The sequence below is a fragment of the Oncorhynchus mykiss genome, chromosome 17 (assembly GCF_013265735.2).
Source record: "Oncorhynchus mykiss isolate Arlee chromosome 17, USDA_OmykA_1.1, whole genome shotgun sequence".
In the NCBI taxonomy this organism is placed as follows: domain Eukaryota; kingdom Metazoa; phylum Chordata; class Actinopteri; order Salmoniformes; family Salmonidae; genus Oncorhynchus; species Oncorhynchus mykiss.
The window spans coordinates 4,394,835-4,414,879 of NC_048581.1; the positions used below are offsets into that span (position 1 = coordinate 4,394,835).

Genomic DNA, 20,045 nt, shown 5'->3' on the forward strand with positions numbered 1-20,045 from the left:
ATCTCCACTACATCGCCACTACACTACAGTGTCACTAATCACTACAATGTAGATAATCTACACTACATCGCCACTACACTACAGTGTCACTAATCACTACAATGTAGAGAATCTCCACTACATCTCCACTACACTACAATACAGCCTTCCCTACCAGGCCACACAGCTAGCATGTTCCACTCTGGTCCCACTATCTGTCCTTCCTCACAAAGTGTACACTTGTTCCCTTCCCTTCAGTGATCTGAAAGGAAAGGACTCGAAATAGGAGACTCCCACAAGTACCTCCACCAATCCAATGCTTTTTAAATGTCTGGGATGTAGTGAACGAGTGCAGACCAGCTAGCAGACTATAGTTACCATGGTGACATTCACACAGCTAGCAGACTACAGTATTACCGTCACACAGTTACCATGGTTACATTTACACAGCCAGCTAGCAGACTACAGTATTACCATCACACAGTTACCATGGTTACATTCCCACAGCCAGCTAGCAGACTACAGTATTACCATCACAGAGTTACCATGTACACATGTACACATATTACCGTCTCCCCCTCCTCACCCCTCTCCACTCCCTTCTGTCTCCCCCTCCTCAGCCCTCCTCACCCCCTTCTGTCTCCCCCTCCTCACACCTCCTCACCCCCTTCTGTCTCCCCCTCCTCAGCCCTCCTCACCCCCTTCTGTCTCCCCCTCCTCACCCCTCCTCACCCCCTCTCTCTCTCTATCAATAGATCATGTCATATACTTTACTTACTGTCTACCTCTCTCTCTCTATCAATAGATCATGTCATATACTTTACTTACTGTCTACCTCTCTCTCTCTATCAATAGATCATGTCATATACTACTTACTGTCTACCTCTCTCTCTCTATCAATAGATCATGTCATATACTTTACTTACTGTCTACCTCTCTCTCTCTATCAATATATCATGTCATATACTACTTACTGTCTACCTCTCTCTCTCTATAAATAGATCATGTCATAGACTACTTACTGTCTATCTCTCCCTGCCCCCACTCTCTACCTCTCTCTCTCTCTCTCTCTCTCTCTCTCTCTGTCTCTGTCTCTCTCTCTCTCTCTCTCGCTCGCTCGCTCGCTCTCTCGCTCTCTCTCTCTCTCTCTGTCTCTCTCTCTCTCTCTCTCTCTCTGTCTCTCTCTCTCTCTCTGTCTCTCTCTCTCTCTCTCTCTCTCCCCTCTTCTCCAGGTGAGATGGAGGAGTTGGAGGCTATCTGGCTAACGGGGATCTGTCACAATGAGAAGAACGAGGTGATGTCCAGTCAGCTGGATATAGACAACATGGCCGGAGTGTTTTACATGCTGGCTACCGCCATGGGCCTGTCTCTAATTACCTTCATATCAGAACACCTCTTCTACTGGAGGCTGAGATACTGTTTCACTGGAGTCTGTAACGGACGACCTGGTCTGCTCTTCACCATCAGCAGGGTAAGACTGAAGGGTACTGGGTAGGGGTTAGGGTACTGGGTAGGGGTTAGGGTACTGGGTAGGGGTTAGGGTACTGGGTAGGGGTTAGGGTACTGGGTAGGGGTTAGGGTACTGGGTAGGGGTCAGGATACTGGTTAGGAGTTAGGGTGTAGAATGTAGGGGCTAGGGTACTGGGTAGGGGTTAGGGTACTGGGTAGGGGTTAGGGTACTGGGTAGGGTTTGGGTACTGGGTAGGGGTTAGGGTACTGGGTAGGGGTTAGGGTACTGGGTAGTGGTCAAGGTACTGGGTAGGGGCTAGGGTACTGGGTAGGGGTTAGGGTACTGGGTAGGGTTTGGGTACTGGGTAGGGGTTAGGGTACTGGGTAGGGGTTAGGGTGTAGAATGTAGGGGTTAGGGTGTAGAATGTAGGGGCTAGGGTGCTGGGTAAGGTACTGGGTAGGGGTTAGGGTACTGGGTAGTAGTTAGGGTACTGGGTAGGGGTTAGGGTATTGTGTAGGGGTTAGGGTGTAGAATGTAGGGGTTGGGGTGTAGAATGTAGGGGCTAGGGTACTGGGTAGGGGTTAGGGTACTGGGTAGGGGCTAGGGTACTGGGTAGGGGTTAGGGTACTGGGTAGGGGTTAGGGTACTGGGTAGGGATTAGGGTACTGGGTAGGGATTAGGGTGTGGGTAGGGGTTAGGGTACTGGGTAGGGGTTAGGATGTAGAATGTAGGGGCTAGGGTACTGGGTATGGGTTAGGGTGTAGAATGTAGGGGCTAGGGTACTGGGTAGGGGCTAGGGTACTGGGTAGGGGCTAGGGTACTGGGTAGGGGTTAGGGTACTGGGTAGGGGTTAGGGTACTGGGTAGGGATTAGGGTACTGGGTAGGGATTAGGGTGTGGGTAGGGGTTAGGGTACTGGGTAGGGATTAGGATGTAGAATGTAGGGGCTAGGGTACTGGGTAGGGGTTAGGGTGTAGAATGTAGGGGCTAGGGTACTGGGTAGGGGTTAGGGTACTGGGTAGGGGTTAGGCTACTGGGTAGGGGTTAGGCTACTGGGTAGGGGTTAGGGTACTGGGTAGGGGTTAGGGTACTGGGTAGGGATTAGGGTGTAGAATGTAGGGGTTAGGGTACTGGGTAGGGGTTAGGGTACTGGGTAGGGGTTAGGGTGTAGGGTGTAGAATGTAGGGGCTAGGGTACTGGGTAGGGGTTAGGATGTAGAATGTAGGGGTTCAATTATAGAATGTAGAAGTTAGGGTGTAGAATGTAGAATTATAGAATGTAGAAGTTAAGGTGTAGAACGTAGGGGTTAGGTTACTGGGTAGGGTTAGGGTGTAGAATGTAGGGGCTAGTGTACTGGGTAGGGGTAGGGTGTAGAATGTAGAGGTTAGGGTACTGGGTAGGGGTTAGGGTGTATAATGTAGGGTTTAGGGTGTAAAATGTAGAGGTTAGGGTGTAGAATGTAGGGGTTAAAGTGTAGAATGTAGGGTAGGATGGAGGGGGTAGGATGGAGGGTGTAGGGGGTAAGGGGTATGGGGTAGGATGGAGGGGGTAGGGGGTAGGATGAAGGGGGTAGGATGGAGGGGGTAGAGGGTAGGATGGAGGGTGTAGGGGGTAGGGGGTAGGATAGAGGGGGTAAGGGGTATGTGGTAGGATGAAGGGGGTAAGGTACATTTGCTAAGGGCTGAAGAACACCTCTTCTACAGGAGGTCAAGTTGCTGTTTCACTGCTCTGTCTGACAGGTTGAGATGGAGAGAGAGAGGGAGTTGGGATGGAGGAAGGAGGGAGAAGGAGATAGAGAGAGGTGGAGGAAGGAGAGAGAGAGAGAGAGAGAGAGAGAGAGAGAGAGAGAGAGAGAGAGAGAGGTGGAGGAAGGAGAGAGAGAGAGAGAGAGAGAGAGAAAGAGAGAGAGAGAAGGGGATGGAGGAAGGAGGGAGGGAGGGAGATGGTCAGGTTACTGCTGTGAAATAGAGCCAGGTGTTGCAGCCTGAGGCAGAGAACAGATACATCACCTCACCCTCTGTCTCTGTTCTCTATTCTGCACCTGTACTTTACTAGCCATCCTTTCTCAGCCTGGGTTAGGGCCAGTCTGTTTCTACTGTCTCTCAGCCTGGGTTAGGGCCAGTCTGTTTCTACTGTCTCTCAACCTGGGTTAGGGCCAGTCTGTTTCTACTGTCTCTCAGCCTGGGTTAGGGCCAGTCTGTTTCTACTGTCTCCTAGCCTGGTTTAGGGCCAGTCTCTTTCTACTGTCTCAGCCTGGGTTAGGGCTAGTCTCTTTCTACTGTCTCAGCCTGGGTTAGGGCCAGTCTCTTTCTACTGTCTCTCAGCCTGGGTTAGGGCCAGTCTGTTTCTACTGTCTCTCAGCCTGGGTTAGGGCCAGTCTGTTTCTACTGTCTCTCAGCCTGGGTTAGGGCCAGTCTGTTTCTACTGTCTCAGCCGGGGTTAGGGCCAGTCTGTTTCTACTGTCTCAGCCGGGATTAGGGCCAGTCTGTTTCTACTGTCTCTCAGCCTGGGTTAGGGCCAGTCTGTTTATACTGTCTCTTAGCCTGGGTTATGGCCAGTCTGTTTCTACTGTCTCTCAGCCTGGGCTGGGGCCAGTCTGTTTCTACTTTCTCAGCCTGGGTTAGGGCCAGTCTGTTTCTACTGTCTCAGCCTGGGTTAGGGCCAGTCTCTTTCTACTGTCTCAGCCTGGGTTAGGGCCAGTCTGTTTCTACTGTCTCTCAGCCTGGGTTAGAACCAGTCTGTTTCTACTGTCTCTCAGCCTGGGTTAGGGCCAGTCTGTTTCTACTGTCTCTCAGCCTGGGTTAGGGCCAGTCTGTTTATACTGTATCAGCCTGGGTTAGGGCCAGTCTCTTTCGACTGTCTCTTAGCCTGGGTTAGGGCCAGTCTCTTTCTACTGTATCTTAGCCTGAGTTAGGGCCAGTCTGTTTCTACTGTCTCTTATTCTGGGTTAGGGCCAGTCTGTTTCTACTGTCTCCTATTCTGGGTTAGGGCCAGTCTGTTTCTACTGTCTCAGCCTGGGTTAGGGCCAGTCTCTTTCTACTGTCTCAGCCTGGGTTAGGGCCAGTCTCTTTCTACTGTCTCAGCCTGGGTTAGGGCCAGTCTGTTTCTACTGTCTCTCAGCCTGGGTTAGGGCCAGTCTGTTTCTACTGTCTCTCAGCCTGGGTTAGGGCCAGTCTGTTTCTACTGTCTCAGCCGGGGTTAGGGCCAGTCTGTTTCTACTGTCTCAGCCGGGATTAGGGCCAGTCTGTTTCTACTGTCTCTCAGCCTGGGTTAGGGCCAGTCTGTTTATACTGTCTCTTAGCCTGGGTTATGGCCAGTCTGTTTCTACTGTCTCTCAGCCTGGGCTGGGGCCAGTCTGTTTCTACTGTCTCAGCCTGGGTTAGGGCCAGTCTCTTTCGACTGTCTCTTAGCCTGGGTTAGGGCCAGTCTCTTTCTACTGTCTCTTAGCCTGAGTTAGGGCCAGTCTGTTTCTACTGTCTCTTATTCTGGGTTAGGGCCAGTCTGTTTCTACTGTCTCCTATTCTGGGTTAGGGCCAGTCTGTTTCTACTGTCTCCTATTCTGGATTAGGGCCAGTCTGTTCTATTGTCTCTTATTCTGGGTTAGGGCCAGTCTCTTTCTACTGTCTCTCAGCCTGAGTTAGGGCCAGTCTGTTTCTACTGTCTCTTATTCTGGGTTAGGGCCAGTCTGTTTCTACTGTCTCCTATTCTGGGTTAGGGCCAGTCTGTTTCTACTGTCTCAGCCTGGGTTAGGGCCAGTCTCTTTCTACTGTCTCAGCCTGGGTTAGGGCCAGTCTCTTTCTACTGTCTCTCAGCCTGGGTTAGGGCCAGTCTGTTTCTACTGTCTCTCAGCCTGGGTTAGGGCCAGTCTGTTTCTACTGTCTCTCAGCCTGGGTTAGGGCCAGTCTGTTTCTACTGTCTCAGCCGGGGTTAGGGCCAGTCTGTTTCTACTGTCTCAGCCGGGATTAGGGCCAGTCTGTTTCTACTGTCTCTCAGCCTGGGTTAGGGCCAGTCTGTTTATACTGTCTCTTAGCCTGGGTTATGGCCAGTCTGTTTCTACTGTCTCTCAGCCTGGGCTGGGGCCAGTCTGTTTCTACTGTCTCAGCCTGGGTTAGGGCCAGTCTCTTTCGACTGTCTCTTAGCCTGGGTTAGGGCCAGTCTCTTTCTACTGTCTCTTAGCCTGAGTTAGGGCCAGTCTGTTTCTACTGTCTCTTATTCTGGGTTAGGGCCAGTCCGTTTCTACTGTCTCCTATTCTGGGTTAGGGCCAGTCTGTTTCTACTGTCTCCTATTCTGGATTAGGGCCAGTCTCTTTCTACTGTCTCTCAGCCTGGGTTAGGGCCAGTCTCTTTATATTGTCTCAGCCTGAGTTAGGGCCAGTCTGTTTCTACAGTCTCAGCCTGGGTTAGGGCCAGTCTCTTTCTACTGTCTCTTAGCCTGGGTTAGGGCCAGTCTGTTTCTACAGTCTCAGCCTGGGTTAGGGCCAGTCTCTTTCTAATGTCTCTTAGCCTGGGTTAGGGCCAGTCTCTTTCTATTGTCTCAGCCTCGGTTAGGGCCAGTCTGTTTCTACAGTCTCAGCCTGGGTTAGGGCCAGTCTGTTTCTACAGTCTCAGCCTGGATTAGGGCCAGTCTGTTTCTACTGTCTCAGCCTGGATTAGGGCCAGTCTCTTTCTACTGTCTCAGCCTGGGTTAGGGCCAGTCTCTTTCTATTGTCTCAGCCTGGGTTAGGGCCAGTCTGTTTCTACTGTCTCAGCCTGGGTTAGGGCCAGTCTGTTTCTACTGTCTCAGCCTTGGTTAGGGCCAGTCTCTTTCTATTGTCTCTTAGCCTGGATTAGGGCCAGTCTCTTTCTATTGTCTCTTAGCCTGGGTTAGGGCCAGTCTGTTTCTACTGTCTCTTAGCCTGGGTTAGGGCCAGTCTCTTTCTATTGTCTCAGCCTGGGTTAGGGCCAGTCTGTTTCTACTGTCTCAGCCTGGGTTAGGGCCAGTCTGTTTCTACTGTCTCAGCCTTGGTTAGGGCCAGTCTCTTTCTATTGTCTCTTAGCCTGGGTTAGGGCCAGTCTGTTTCTACTGTCTCTTAGCCTGGGTTAGGGCCAGTCTTTTTCTACTGTCTCTTAGCCTGGGTTAGGGCCAGTCTGTTTCTACTGTCTCTTATTCTGGGTTAGGGCCAGTCTGTTTCTAATGTCTCTTATTCTGGTTTAGGGCCAGTCTGTTTCTACTGTCTCAGCCTGGGTTAGGGCCAGTCTCTTTCTACTGTCTCTAAGCCTGGGTTAGGGACAGTCTGTTTCTACTGTCTCTTATTCTGGGTTAGGGCCAGTCTGTTTCTACTGTCTCAGCTGGGTTAGGGCCAGTCTGTTTCTACTGTCTCTCAGCCTGGGTTAGGGCCAGTCTGTTTCTACTGTCTCTCAGCCTGGGTTAGGGCCAGTCTGTTTCTACTGTATCAGCCTGGGTTAGGGCCAGTCTCTTTCGACTGTCTCTTAGCCTGGGTTAGGGCCAGTCTGTTTCTACTGTCTCTTATTCTGGGTTAGGGCCAGTCTGTTTCTACTGTCTCCTATTCTGGGTTAGGGCCAGTCTGTTTCTACTGTCTCAGCCTGGGTTAGGGCCAGTCTCTTTCTACTGTCTCAGCCTGGGTTAGGGCCAGTCTCTTTCTACTGTCTCTCAGCCTGGGTTAGGGCCAGTCTGTTTCTACTGTCTCTCAGCCTGGGTTAGGGCCAGTCTGTTTCTACTGTCTCTCAGCCTGGGTTAGGGCCAGTCTGTTTCTAATGTCTCAGCCGGGGTTAGGGCCAGTCTGTTTCTACTGTCTCAGCCGGGATTAGGGCCAGTCTGTTTCTACTGTCTCTTAGCCTGGGTTATGGCCAGTCTGTTTCTACTGTCTCTCAGCCTGGGCTGGGGCCAGTCTGTTTCTACTGTCTCAGCCTGGGTTAGGGCCAGTCTCTTTCGACTGTCTCTTAGCCTGGGTTAGGGCCAGTCTCTTTCTACTGTCTCTTAGCCTGAGTTAGGGCCAGTCTGTTTCTACTGTCTCTTATTCTGGGTTAGGGACAGTCTGTTTCTACTGTCTCCTATTCTGGGTTAGGGCCAGTCTGTTTCTACTGTCTCCTATTCTGGATTAGGGCCAGTCTGTTCTATTGTCTCATATTCTGGGTTAGGGCCAGTCTCTTTCTACTGTCTTTCAGCCTGGGTTAGGGCCAGTCTCTTTATATTGTCTCAGCCTGAGTTAGGGCCAGTCTGTTTCTACAGTCTCAGCCTGGGTTAGGGCCAGTCTCTTTCTACTGTCTCTTAGCCTGGGTTAGGGCCAGTCTGTTTCTACAGTCTCAGCCTGGGTTAGGGCCAGTCTCTTTCTAATGTCTCTTAGCCTGGGTTAGGGCCAGTCTCTTTCTATTGTCTCAGCCTGGGTTAGGGCCAGTCTGTTTCTACAGTCTCAGCCTGGGTTAGGGCCAGTCTGTTTCTACAGTCTCAGCCTGGATTAGGGCCAGTCTGTTTCTACTGTCTCAGCCTGGATTAGGGCCAGTCTCTATCTACTGTCTCAGCCTGGGTTAGGGCCAGTCTCTTTCTATTGTCTCAGCCTGGGTTAGGGCCAGTCTGTTTCTACTGTCTCAGCCTGGGTTAGGGCCAGTCTGTTTCTACTGTCTCAGCCTTGGTTAGGGCCAGTCTATTTCTATTGTCTCTTAGCCTGGATTAGGGCCAGTCTGTTTCTACTGTCTCTTAGCCTGGGTTAGGGCCAGTCTGTTTAAACTGTCTCAGCCTTGGTTAGGGCCAGTCTCTTTCTATTGTCTCTTAGCCTGGGTTAGGGCCAGTCTGTTTCTACTGTCTCTTAGCCTGGGTTAGGGCCAGTCTCTTTCTATTGTCTCAGCCTGGGTTAGGGCCCGTTTGTTTCTACTGTCTCAGCCTGGGTTAGGGCCAGTCTGTTTCTACTGTCTCAGCCTTGGTTAGGGCCAGTCTCTTTCTATTGTCTCTTAGCCTGGGTTAGGGCCAGTCTGTTTCTACTGTCTCTTAGCCTGGGTTAGGGCCAGTCTCTTTCTACTGTCTCTTAGCCTGGGTTAGGGCCAGTCTGTTTCTACTGTCTCTTATTCTGGGTTAGGGCCAGTCTGTTTCTACTGTCTCTTATTCTGGGTTAGGGCCAGTCTGTTTCTACTGTCTCAGCCTGGGTTAGGGCCAGTCTCTTTCTACTGTCTCTCAGCCTGGGTTAGGGACAGTCTGTTTCTACTGTCTCTTATTCTGGGTTAGGGCCAGTCTGTTTCTACTGTCTCAGCTGGGTTAGGGTCAGTTTCTTTCTACTGTCTCTTAGCCTGGGTTAGGGACAGTCTCTTTCTACTGTCTCTTAGCCTGTCTTTCTACTGTCTCTTTCTACTGTCTCTTAGCCTGGGTTAGGGCCAGTCTGTTTGTGAGGAGTTAAGAGGAGTTAAGAGGAGTAGTGAGGAGTTAAGAGGAGTAGTGAGGAGTTAAGAGGAGTTAAGAGGAGTAGTGAGGAGTTAAGAGGAGTTAAGAGGAGTAGTGAGGAGTTAAGAGGAGTAGTGAGGAGTTAAGAGGAGTAGTGAGGAGTTAAGAGGAGTAGTGAGGAGTTAAGAGGTGTAGTGAGAAGTTAAGAGGAGTAGTGAGGTTTTAAGAGGAGTTAAGAGGAGTAGTGAGGAGTTAAGAGGAGTAGTGAGGAGTTAAGAGGAGTTAAGAGGAGTAGTGAGGAGTTAAGAGGAGTTAAGAGGAGTAGTGAGGAGTTAAGAGGAGTACTGAGGAGTTAAGAGGAGTTAAGAGGAGTAGTGAGGAGTTAAGAGTAGTGAGGAGTTAAGAGGTGTAGTGAGGAGTTAAGAGGAGTTAAGAGGAGTTGTGAGGTTTTAAGAGGAGTTAAGAGGAGTAGTGAGGAGTTAAGAGGAGTAGTGAGGAGTTAAGAGGAGTAGTGAGGAGTTAAGAGGAGTTAAGAGCAGTAGTGAGGAGTTAAGAGGAGTTAAGAGGAGTAGTGAGGAGTTAAGAGGAGTAGTGAGGTTTTAAGAGGAGTTAGGAGGAGTAGTGAGGAGTTAAGAGGTGTAGTGAGGAGTTATGAGGAGTAGTGAGGAGTTAAGAGGAGTTAAGAGGAGTAGTGAGGAGTTAAGAGGAGTAGTGAGGAGTTAAGAGGAGTTAAGAGGTGTAGTGAGGAGTTAAGAGGAGTAGTGAGGAGATAAGAGGAGTTAAGAGGAGTAGTGAGGAGTTAAGAGGAGTAGTGAGGAGTTAAGAGGTGTAGTGAGGAGTTAAGAGGAGTAGTGGGGAGTTAAGAGGAGTAGTGAGGAGTTAAGAGGAGTAGTGAGGAGTTAAGAGGAGTAGTGAGGAGTTAAGAGGAGTAGTGAGGAGTTAAGAGGAGTAGTGAGGAGTTAAGAGGAGTAGTGAGGAGTTAAGAGGAGTAGTGAGGAGTTAAGAGGAGTTAAGAGGAGTAGTGAGGAGTTAAGAGGAGTAGTGAGGAGTTAAGAGGAGTAGTGAGAAGTTAAGAGGAGTAGTGAGGAGTTAAGAGGAGTTAAGAGGAGTAGTGAGGAGTTAAGAGGCGTAGTGAGGAGTAGTGAGGAGTTAAGAGGAGTTAAGAGGAGTAGTGAGGAGTTAAGAGGAGTAGTGAGGAGTTAAGAGGAGTTAAGAGAAGTAGTGAGGAGTTAGGAGGAGTAGTGAGGAGTTAAGAGGAGTAGTGAGGAGTTAAGAGGAGTAGTGAGGAGTTAAGAGGAGTAGTGAGGAGTTAAGAGGAGTTAAGAGGAGTTAAGAGGAGTAGTGAGGAGTTAAGAGGAGTAGTGAGGAGTTAAGAGGAGTAGTGAGGAGTTAAGAGGAGTAGTGAGGAGTTAAGAGGAGTTAAGAGGAGTAGTGAGGAGTTAAGAGGAGTAGTGAGGAGTTAAGAGGAGTTAAGAGGAGTAGTGAGGAGTTAAGAGGAGTAGTGAGGAGATAAGAGGAGTTAAGAGGAGTAGTGAGGAGTTAAGAGGAGTAGTGAGGAGTTAAGAGGAGTTAAGAGGAGTAGTGAGGAGATAAGAGGAGTAGTGATGAGTTAAGAGGAGTAGTGCGGAGTTAAGAGGTGTAGTGAGGAGTTAAGAGGAGTAGTGAGGAGTTAAGAGGAGTAGTGAGGAGTTAAGAGGAGTAGTGAGGAGTTAAGAGGAGTAGTGAGGAGTTAAGAGGAGTAGTGAGGAGTTAAGAGGAGTAGTGAGGAGTTAAGAGGAGTAGTGAGGAGTTAAGAGGAGGTAAGAGGAGTAGTGAGGAGTTAAGAGGAGTAGTGAGGAGTTAAGAGGAGTAGTGAGGAGTTAAGAGGAGTAGTGAGGAGTTAAGAGGAGTTAAGAGGAGTAGTGAGGAGTTAAGAGGAGTAGTGAGGAGTTAAGAGGAGTTAAGAGGAGTAGTGAGGAGTTAAGAGGAGTTAAGAGGAGTAGTGAGGAGTTAAGAGGAGTAGTGAGGAGTTAAGAGGAGTAGTGAGGAGTTAAGAGGAGTAGTGCTACTACCACTACTCTCTCTCTCTCTCTCTCTCTCTCTCTCTCTCTCTCTCTCTGTCTCTCTCTCTCTCTCTCTCTCTCTCTCTCTCTCTCTCTCTTTCTCTCTCTCTCTCTCTATCTCTCTCTCTCTCTCTCTGTCTCTCTATCTCTCTCTCTCTCTCTCTCTCTCTCTCTCTCTCTCTCTCTCTCTCTCTCTCTCTCTTTCTCTCTCTCTCTCTCTCCCCGACTCTCTCTCTCTCTCTCCCTCTCTGTCTCTCTCTCTCTCTCTCTCTCTCTCTGTCTCTCTCTCTGTCTCTCTCTCTGTGTGTGTGTGTGTATGTTGTCTGTCTGTGTGTGTGTGCTGCCTCACACTAATCTTCTTCCTCTCTCTTTCTGTTCCCTTTTTTCCTCCCTTCCTCCCGCCCCTCCATCACCATCATCATCATCGCCCCCTCCTCTCTTCCTCATCTCCTCCTCCCCTCCTCTCCTTTCCTCCCCCTCCTCCTCCTCCTCTCCTCCTCCCCTCCTCCTCTCCTCCCCCTCCTCATCTCCTCCTCCTCTCCTCCTCCTTCCCTCCTCCTCTCCTCCCCCTCCTCCTCCTCATCTCCTCCTCTCCTCCTCCTCCCCTCCTCCTCTCCTCCTCTCCAGGGTATCTGGTCTTGTGTCCACGGGGTCCATATAGAGTTAAAGAAGAAGCCTCCGGAGTTGGACTTCTCTCCTCAGGCCAACATGTTACACCTTCTGAAGTCAGCTAAGAAGATCACCCTGTCTTCTTCATCTCCTAAACGCTCCCCGGCCTTGCTGCAGCCCGGTATCATCAACATGATGAAAGGTATGATAAACCCCTGACCTCTAACCCCTGACCTCACATCTCTAACCCAGCAACAAAAATTATAGAATTACAGGAACCTTTCCCCAAAAAATACCTGGTAGGAGGATTTCAAATTCCCTGGGAATATTCCAACCGGGACTTCAGGAAAAATGTTGGGGAATTTTATCAGGAAATTAAAGGGAAAATCTGCTACTTGCATTTTATTAAATTCAGGATTATATATATCCTTTGATTCTTCAAGAATGTAACTTAAAAATGCCTCATCAGCTTATTGCAACTGTTGTACCCAATAGTGATGTATATACATCTTGAACGGCCGATGCTATGAGAGGCCTGGAAGGTACAAGTCGGCCATATTGGCACTCCCAATTAAATGTATTTAAGTCTTGTTCTTGTTGTTGTAGAGGGGACAGTGACATTAATCATCTCTAACAATTATACTTTAAGACAAAAAAACAATTTAATATATATATTTTTGTATTTGTTAAATTAATGATTAGATAACATAATATCATTTAAAAGTATCCATTAAAGGGTTGGTGGAAAAAAAACGTTTCAAAACCGAACGTAGACATTAATAAATGTAGTAACAGAACCCCACAGTAGAGGTGTAGATTCAGTATTCAGGTGGTCTCTGCAGATTATAGATGTTATACTGTCTCCAGGTGGTCTCTATGTTATAGATGTTATACTGTCTCCAGGTGGTCTCTATGTTATAGATGTTATACTGTCTCCAGGTGGTCTCTATGTTATAGATGTTATACTGTCTCCAGGTGGTCTCTATGTTATAGATGTTATACTGTCGCCAGGTGGTCTCTATAGATTATAGATGTTATACTGTCTCCAGGTGGTCTCTATGTTATAGATGTTATACTGTCTCCAGGTGGTCTCTATGTTATAGATGTTATACTGTCTCCAGGTGGTCTCTATGTTATAGATGTTATACTGTCTCCAGGTGGTCTCTATGTTATAGATGTTATACTGTCTCCAGGTGGTCTCTATGTTATAGATGTTATACTGTCTCCAGGTGGTCTCTATGTTATAGATGTTATACTGTCTCCAGGTGGTCTCTATGTTATAGATGTTATACTGTCTCCAGGTGGTCTCTATGTTATAGATGTTATACTGTCTCCAGGTGGTCTCTATGTTATAGATGTTATACTGTCTCCAGGTGGTCTCTATAGATTATAGATGTTATACTGTCTCCAGGTGGTCTCTATGTTATAGATGTTATACTGTCTCCAGGTGGTCTCTATGTTATAGATGTTATACTGTCTCCAGGTGGTCTCTATGTTATAGATGTTATACTGTCTCCAGGTGGTCTCTATGTTATAGATGTTATACTGTCTCCAGGTGGTCTCTATGTTATAGATGTTATACTGTCTCCAGGTGGTCTCTATGTTATAGATGTTATACTGTCTCCAGGTGGTCTCTATGTTATAGATGTTATACTGTCTCCAGGTGGTCTCTATGTTATAGATGTTATACTGTCTCCAGGTGGTCTCTATAGATTATAGATGTTATACTGTCTCCAGGTGGTCTCTATGTTATAGATGTTATACTGTCTCCAGGTGGTCTCTATGTTATAGATGTTATACTGTCTCCAGGTGGTCTCTATGTTATAGATGTTATACTGTCTCCAGGTGGTCTCTATGTTATAGATGTTATACTGTCTCCAGGTGGTCTCTATGTTATAGATGTTATACTGTCTCCAGGTGGTCTCTATGTTATAGATGTTATACTGTCTCCAGGTGGTCTCTATGTTATAGATGTTATACTGTCTCCAGGTGGTCTCTATAGATTATAGATGTTATACTGTCTCCAGGTGGTCTCTATGTTATAGATGTTATACTGTCTCCAGGTGGTCTCTATGTTATAGATGTTATACTGTCTCCAGGTGGTCTCTATGTTATAGATGTTATACTGTCTCCAGGTGGTCTCTATGTTATAGATGTTATACTGTCTCCAGGTGGTCTCTATAGATTATAGATGTTATACTGTCTCCAGGTGGTCTCTATGTTATAGATGTTATACTGTCTCCAGGTGGTCTCTATGTTATAGATGTTATACTGTCTCCAGGTGGTCGCTATAGATTATAGATGTTATACTGTCTCCAGGTGGTCTCTATGTTATAGATGTTATACTGTCTCCAGGTGGTCTCTATGTTATAGATGTTATACTGTCTCCAGTTGGTCTCTATGTTATAGATGTTATACTGTCTCCAGGTGGTCTCTATGTTATAGATGTTGTACTGTCTCCAGGTGGTCTCTATGTTATATATGTTATACTGTCTCCAGGGGGTCTCTATGTTATAGATGTTATACTGTCTCCAGGTGGTCTCTATGTTATAGATGTTATACTGTCTCCAGGTGGTCTCTATGTTATAGATGTTATACTGTCTCCAGGTGGTCTCTATGTTATAGATGTTATACTGTCTCCAGGTGGTCTCTATGTTATAGATGTTATACTGTCTCCAGGTGGTCTCTATGTTATAGATGTTATACTGTCTCCAGGTGGTCTCTATAGATTATAGATGTTATACTGTCTCCAGGTGGTCTCTATGTTATAGATGTTATACTGTCTCCAGGTGGTCTCTATAGATTATAGATGTTATACTGTCTCCAGGTGGTCTCTATGTTATAGATGTTATACTGTCTCCAGGTGGTCTCTATAGATTATAGATGTTATACTGTCTCCAGGTGGTCTCTATAGATTATAGATGTTATACTGTCTCCAGGTGGTCTCTATGTTATATATGTTATACTGTCTCCAGGTGGTCTCTATGTTATAGATGTTATACTGTCTCCAGGTGGTCTCTATGTTATAGATGTTATACTGTCTCCAGGTGGTCTCTATAGATTATAGATGTTATACTGTCGCCAGGTGGTCTCTATGCTATAGATGTTATACTGTCTCCAGGTGGTCTCTATAGATTATAGATGTTATACTGTCTCCAGGGGGTCTCTATAGATTATAGATGTTATACTGTCTCCAGGTGGTCTCTATAGATTATAGATGTTATACTGTCTCCAGGTGGTCTCTATGTTATAGATGTTATACTGTCTCCAGGGGGTCTCTATGTTATAGATGTTATACTGTCTCCAGGTGGTCTCTATAGATTATAGATGTTATACTGTCTTCAGGTGGTCTCTATGTTATAGATGTTATACTGTCTCCAGGTGGTCTCTAAAGATAATAGATGTTATACTGTCTCCAGGTGGTCTCTAAAGATTATAGATGTTATACTGTCTCCAGGTGGTCTCTATGTTATATATGTTATACTGTCTCCAGGGGGTCTCTATGTTATAGATGTTATACTGTCTCCAGGTGGTCTCTATGTTATAGATGTTATACTGTCTCCAGGTGGTCTCTATGTTATAGATGTTATACTGTCTCCAGGTGGTCTCTATGTTATAGATGTTATACTGTCTCCAGGTGGTCTCTATGTTATAGATGTTATACTGTCTCCAGGTGGTCTCTATGTTATAGATGTTATACTGTCTCCAGGTGGTCTCTATGTTATAGATGTTATACTGTCTCCAGGTGGTCTCTATGTTATAGATGTTATACTGTCTCCAGGTGGTCTCTATGTTATAGATGTTATACTGTCTCCAGGTGGTCTCTATGTTATAGATGTTATACTGTCTCCAGGTGGTCTCTATGTTATAGATGTTATACTGTCTCCAGGTGGTCTCTATGTTATAGATGTTATACTGTCTCCAGGTGGTCTCTATGTTATAGATGTTATACTGTCTCCAGGTGGTCGCTATAGATTATAGATGTTATACTGTCTCCAGGTGGTCTCTACAGATTATGGATGTTATACTGTCTCTCCTCTAGGGAACTCTGTCGTCAGTCTGTCTCCTAAAGGCCAGGGGGGTCTCTATAGCAACACTTCCACGCTACAGGGCTTCCTGGGTCGGCACAAAGACCTGCTGAATAACTCATCCCCAGGCCCGTACCCTGGGAAACCCAAACCCCACCCCCTCAGCCTCAACGACGTAGAGGTCAGCGTTACCGCCGACAACGGCAAACCCCACCCCCCCGGCCCGGCTGGCCCCGCTTCCAAACCCCGCGCCCTATGGAAGAAGAGCGTGGAGACGCTGAAACAAGGACCAATCCCGTTGTCCGGTCCCTCCGGTGGTCCCGCCCCCGGATCCGCTGGCTCCGCCTCTGTCCCGGGCCATGCAACAATGAAGAGCCAGCGTTACCTCCCTGAAGACCCGCCCCATTCCGACATCTCCGAGTGTTCCAGCCGGCCCCCCTCCTACATGGAATCCGATCTGGGGGGGCCCAGGATGGGGATGGGGGGGTTCAAACCCCCAAAAGACGGGCTGAAGAAACGCCCGGTGGGGGGGGTGGGAGGTGTAGGAGGCGGAGGCGGCAGTGGGAGGAGTCACGAGAAGATCTATTCCATAGACTCAGACCAGTCCAGTCTACACTCCGCCCCGCTCTACCAGAGAGACAGCCTCCAGGAACCCCCCGACGTCACACACACGCACTCCGACCTCAGACACTCTCACTCGGAGCACTCCAACGCCGTGGACGATTCCATCCTGCAGCTGAGCGCCAGTCTGCTGCACCACAGCCACTCTGCCGACGCTGACCTCCACTCTCTGAAGGACAAGAAGTACAGCACCTACAAACACACCAGCACTGGAGCTGCCTCCTCAGGCAAAGACAAGAGCAGTAAGTATTCATGTAGTATTACTGTAGTACTATAGAAGTATTAATGTAGTTTTACTGTAGTATAGCTATAGTATTATAGAAGTACATCACCTACAAACACACCAGCACTGGAGCTGCCTCCTCAGGCAAAGACAAGAGCAGTAAGTATTAATGTAGTATTACTGTAGTAGTATAGAAGTATTACTGTAGTTTTACTGTAGTATAGCTATAGTATTATAGAAGTACAACACCTACAAACACAACAACACTGGAGCTGCCTCCTCCAGCAATGACAAGAACGGTAAGTATTACTGTAGTATAACTATAGTACTATAGAGGTATTAATATAGTATAACTATGGTATTATAGAAGTAGTACTGTAGTATAACTATAGTACTATAGAGGTATTAATATAGTATACTTATGGTATTATAGAAGTAGTACTGTAGTATAACTATAGTACTATAGAGGTATTAATATAGTATAACTATGGTATTATAGAAGTAGTAATGTGGTATAACTAGAGTACTATAGAGGTATTAATATAGTATTACCATGGTATTATAGAAGTAGTAATGTGGTATAACTAGAGTACTATAGAAGTAGTAACGTGGTATAACTATAGTACTATAGAGGTATTAATATAGTATAACTATGGTATTATAGAAGTAGTAATGTGGTATAACTAGAGTACTATAGAGGTATTAATATAGTATACCTATGGTATTATAGAAGTAGTAATGTAGTATAACTAGAGTACTATAGAGGTATTAATATAGCATAACTATGGTATTAAATGTCTACCGTGTTCTGTGGTAATCAGCACCGTGTTCTGTGGTAATCAGCACCGTGTTCTGTGGTAATCAGCACCGTGTTCTGTGGTAATCAGCACCATGATCTGTGGTAATCAGCACCATGTTCTGTGGTAATCAGCACCGTGTTCTGTGGTAATCAGCACCGTGTTCTGTGGTAATCAGCACCATGTTCTGTGGTAATCAGCACCATGTTCTGTGGTAATCAGCACCATGTTCTGTGGTAATCAGCACCATGTTCTGTGGTAATCAGCACCATGTTCTGTGGTAATCAGCACCATGTTCTGTGGTAATCAGCACCATGTTCTGTGGTAATCAGCACCATGTTCTGTGGTAATCAGCACCATGTTCTGTGGTAATCAGCACCATGTTCTGTGGTAATCAGCATGTTATAAATGTCTACCATGTTCTGTGGTAATCAGCATGTTATAAATGTCTACCATGTTCTGTGGTAATCAGCACTGTGTTCTGTGGTAATCAGCATGTTATAAATGTCTACCATGTTCTGTGGTAATCAGCACCATGTTCTGTGGTAATCAGCACCATGTTCTGTGGTAATCAGCACCATGTTCTGTGGTAATCAGCATGTTATAAATGTCCCTTATTTCATTTCCTCAAATGAATTCCATTCAGTTCAGTAAACTAAAGGGGTAATTATTGCTGTCAGACATTTGACACAGATAAGAGACCTCTAATCTCAGCAGCCCTGGGTTCTGTTTTGTTGCTACAGTTGGTTCTGCAAGGGACCAAAATTATAACGTACTCATAATCAATACATGATGTTAATCAATACATGATGTTAATCAATACATGATGTTAATCAATACATGATGTTAATCAATACATGATGTTAATCAATACATGATGTTAATCAATACATGATGTTAATCAATACATGATGTTAATCAATACATGATGTTAATCAATACATTCCCTCTCGTCTTCCCTCTCCTCTCCTCTCCCCTCCCCTCCTCTCCTCTCCTCTCCTCTCCTCTCCTCTCCTCTCCTCTCCTCTCCTCTCCTCTCCTCTCTTCTCCTCTCCCTTCCCTCCCTTCTCCTCCCCTCCCTCTCTCCCCTCCCTTCCCTCCTCTCCCTTACCTTCTCCTCCCCTCTCCCCTCTCCCCTCTCTCCTCTCTGCCCTCTCCTCTCATCTCTCCTCTCCTCTCCTCTCCTCTTCCTCTCCTCTCCTCTCCTCTCCTCTCCTCTCCTCTCCTCTCCTCTCCTCTCCTTTCCTCTCCTCTCCTCTCTCCTCTCCTCTCCTCTCCTCCTCTCTCCCCTCTCCTCTCTCTAGATGGTTCCTACGATGCCCCAGGGAGCCAGAGACAGACCCATTGCCGGTCCTGTCTAGGGAAATTATCAGGTTACTCTGGTCTGTACACAGTCCGCTCCCCTCAGAACCGCTGTGATGCCTGCATCCACCTGGGAAACCTCTACGACATCAGTGAAGACCAGCTACAGTACCAGACCTATTCACAGGGACACGCACACTCCCCAAACGCACACTCTCCACACGCACACTCCCCACACGCACACTCTCCACACGCACACTCTCCACACGCACACTCTCCACACGCACACTCCCCACACGCACACACACACACCCAGCACACACACCCTCACTCTGGCGGGGACATGTTCACCCACTACCTGCCTCAGAGCGAGCTGGGTCTGGTGGGCGAGGGTGATGGGTTGGTGAGTCACTACCTCCCCCCTGCCGGAACCTCTCCCCCAGGATCTCACCTCTCCACCCAGCTCAGCCGACAGCCCTCCTACGAGAACGTCCCTGAGAAGCAGCAGCAGCGTCGGGGGGGCGGCAGGGAGGCAGAGCGTCAGCAGAGTCAGTTCAGAGGGTTCAGTCTGCCAGACAGGGACAACAGCAGAGATAACAACAGCTTTGGTCTCCTGGAGGATAGTCCCTATGCTAACGTCCTCACCATGCGCTCTGACCGACCCTACTCCTCCTCCCCCCTCAACCACTCTCTGGACCCCGTCCTGCCCCTCCCCCTGCCCCTCCCCCGCCGCTCCAAGTCCCTGTACCCCGACCGGCCCTCCCATAACCCCTTCCTGCAGGGCGGAGGGGGGACGGGGCAGCGAGGAGAGAACAGCCTGGCCGCAGCACAGCGCCTGGCACATGGCCGCTCCGCCACCGACCTCTACAAACAACTAGTCCCCCTGGCGATGACGCTCGGCAACCACCACGGGCATCCCCACGCTAACCACCAGGAGTTCTTCTACCCCGTGGCCTCAGAGACGGCCGTGATGTCGTACGTGATGGCTCCACCCGCCGTGGCGGCCCAGCAGCCAATCGGCTACGTGACGGCTCCCCGGGCCTCCAGCGCCGGTGGAAACAGGCCACGCCTCTACCGACGCATGCCCAGCATCGAGTCCGATGTCTGAGACACACACACACGGGAGAGAGATTGTGTGTGCTGGTGTTAGGGACAAATCTGACTTAACAAACACACACACACACAGCTGAACAGAACAGTCCTAGTCCTCAGTGTTTTCTATGAGGAGTTAAACCTCCTTCATAAACCACTAATACTATACAACCTATAAACAGGTGGTCTACCACTGACTTTACAGGAGAGGAGAGGAGAGGAGAGGAGAGGAGAGGAGAGGAGGGGAGAGGAGGGGAGGGGAGGGGAAGGGAGGGGAGGGGAGGGGAGAGGAGAGGAGAGGAGAGGAGAGGAGAGGAGAGGAGAGGAGAGGAGAGGAGAGGAGAGGAGAGGAGAGGAGAGGAGAGGAGGGGAGAGGAGGGGAGGGGAGGGGAAGGGAGGGGAGGGGAGGGGAGAGGAGAGGAGAGGAGAGGAGAGGAGAGGAGAGGTTGTACAGGAAAAGAGCTGAACCATACACAGAGACTGATGGACTCATAGACTGCTCTGTGTACCCTGGGACTGGGTAGGATGTTCATC

General features: G+C 48.0%; 1 protein-coding gene across 1 annotated transcript in view; it reads left to right on the plus strand.

Annotated features, from left to right (window-relative positions):
• The window catches only part of LOC118940215 (glutamate receptor ionotropic, NMDA 2A-like), a 176,526-nt gene extending 156,783 nt beyond the window's left edge, over positions 1 to 19,743 (plus strand). The window contains exons 17-20 of the mRNA XM_036948682.1: positions 1,212 to 1,450; positions 11,467 to 11,650; positions 15,491 to 16,339; positions 18,422 to 19,743. Coding sequence (XP_036804577.1) covers positions 1,212 to 1,450; positions 11,467 to 11,650; positions 15,491 to 16,339; positions 18,422 to 19,527 — 2,378 coding nt within the window. The 3' untranslated portion in view covers positions 19,528 to 19,743. The remainder of the gene's footprint in view (positions 1 to 1,211; positions 1,451 to 11,466; positions 11,651 to 15,490; positions 16,340 to 18,421) is intronic.
• Positions 19,744 to 20,045: the final 302 nt, after the last annotated feature.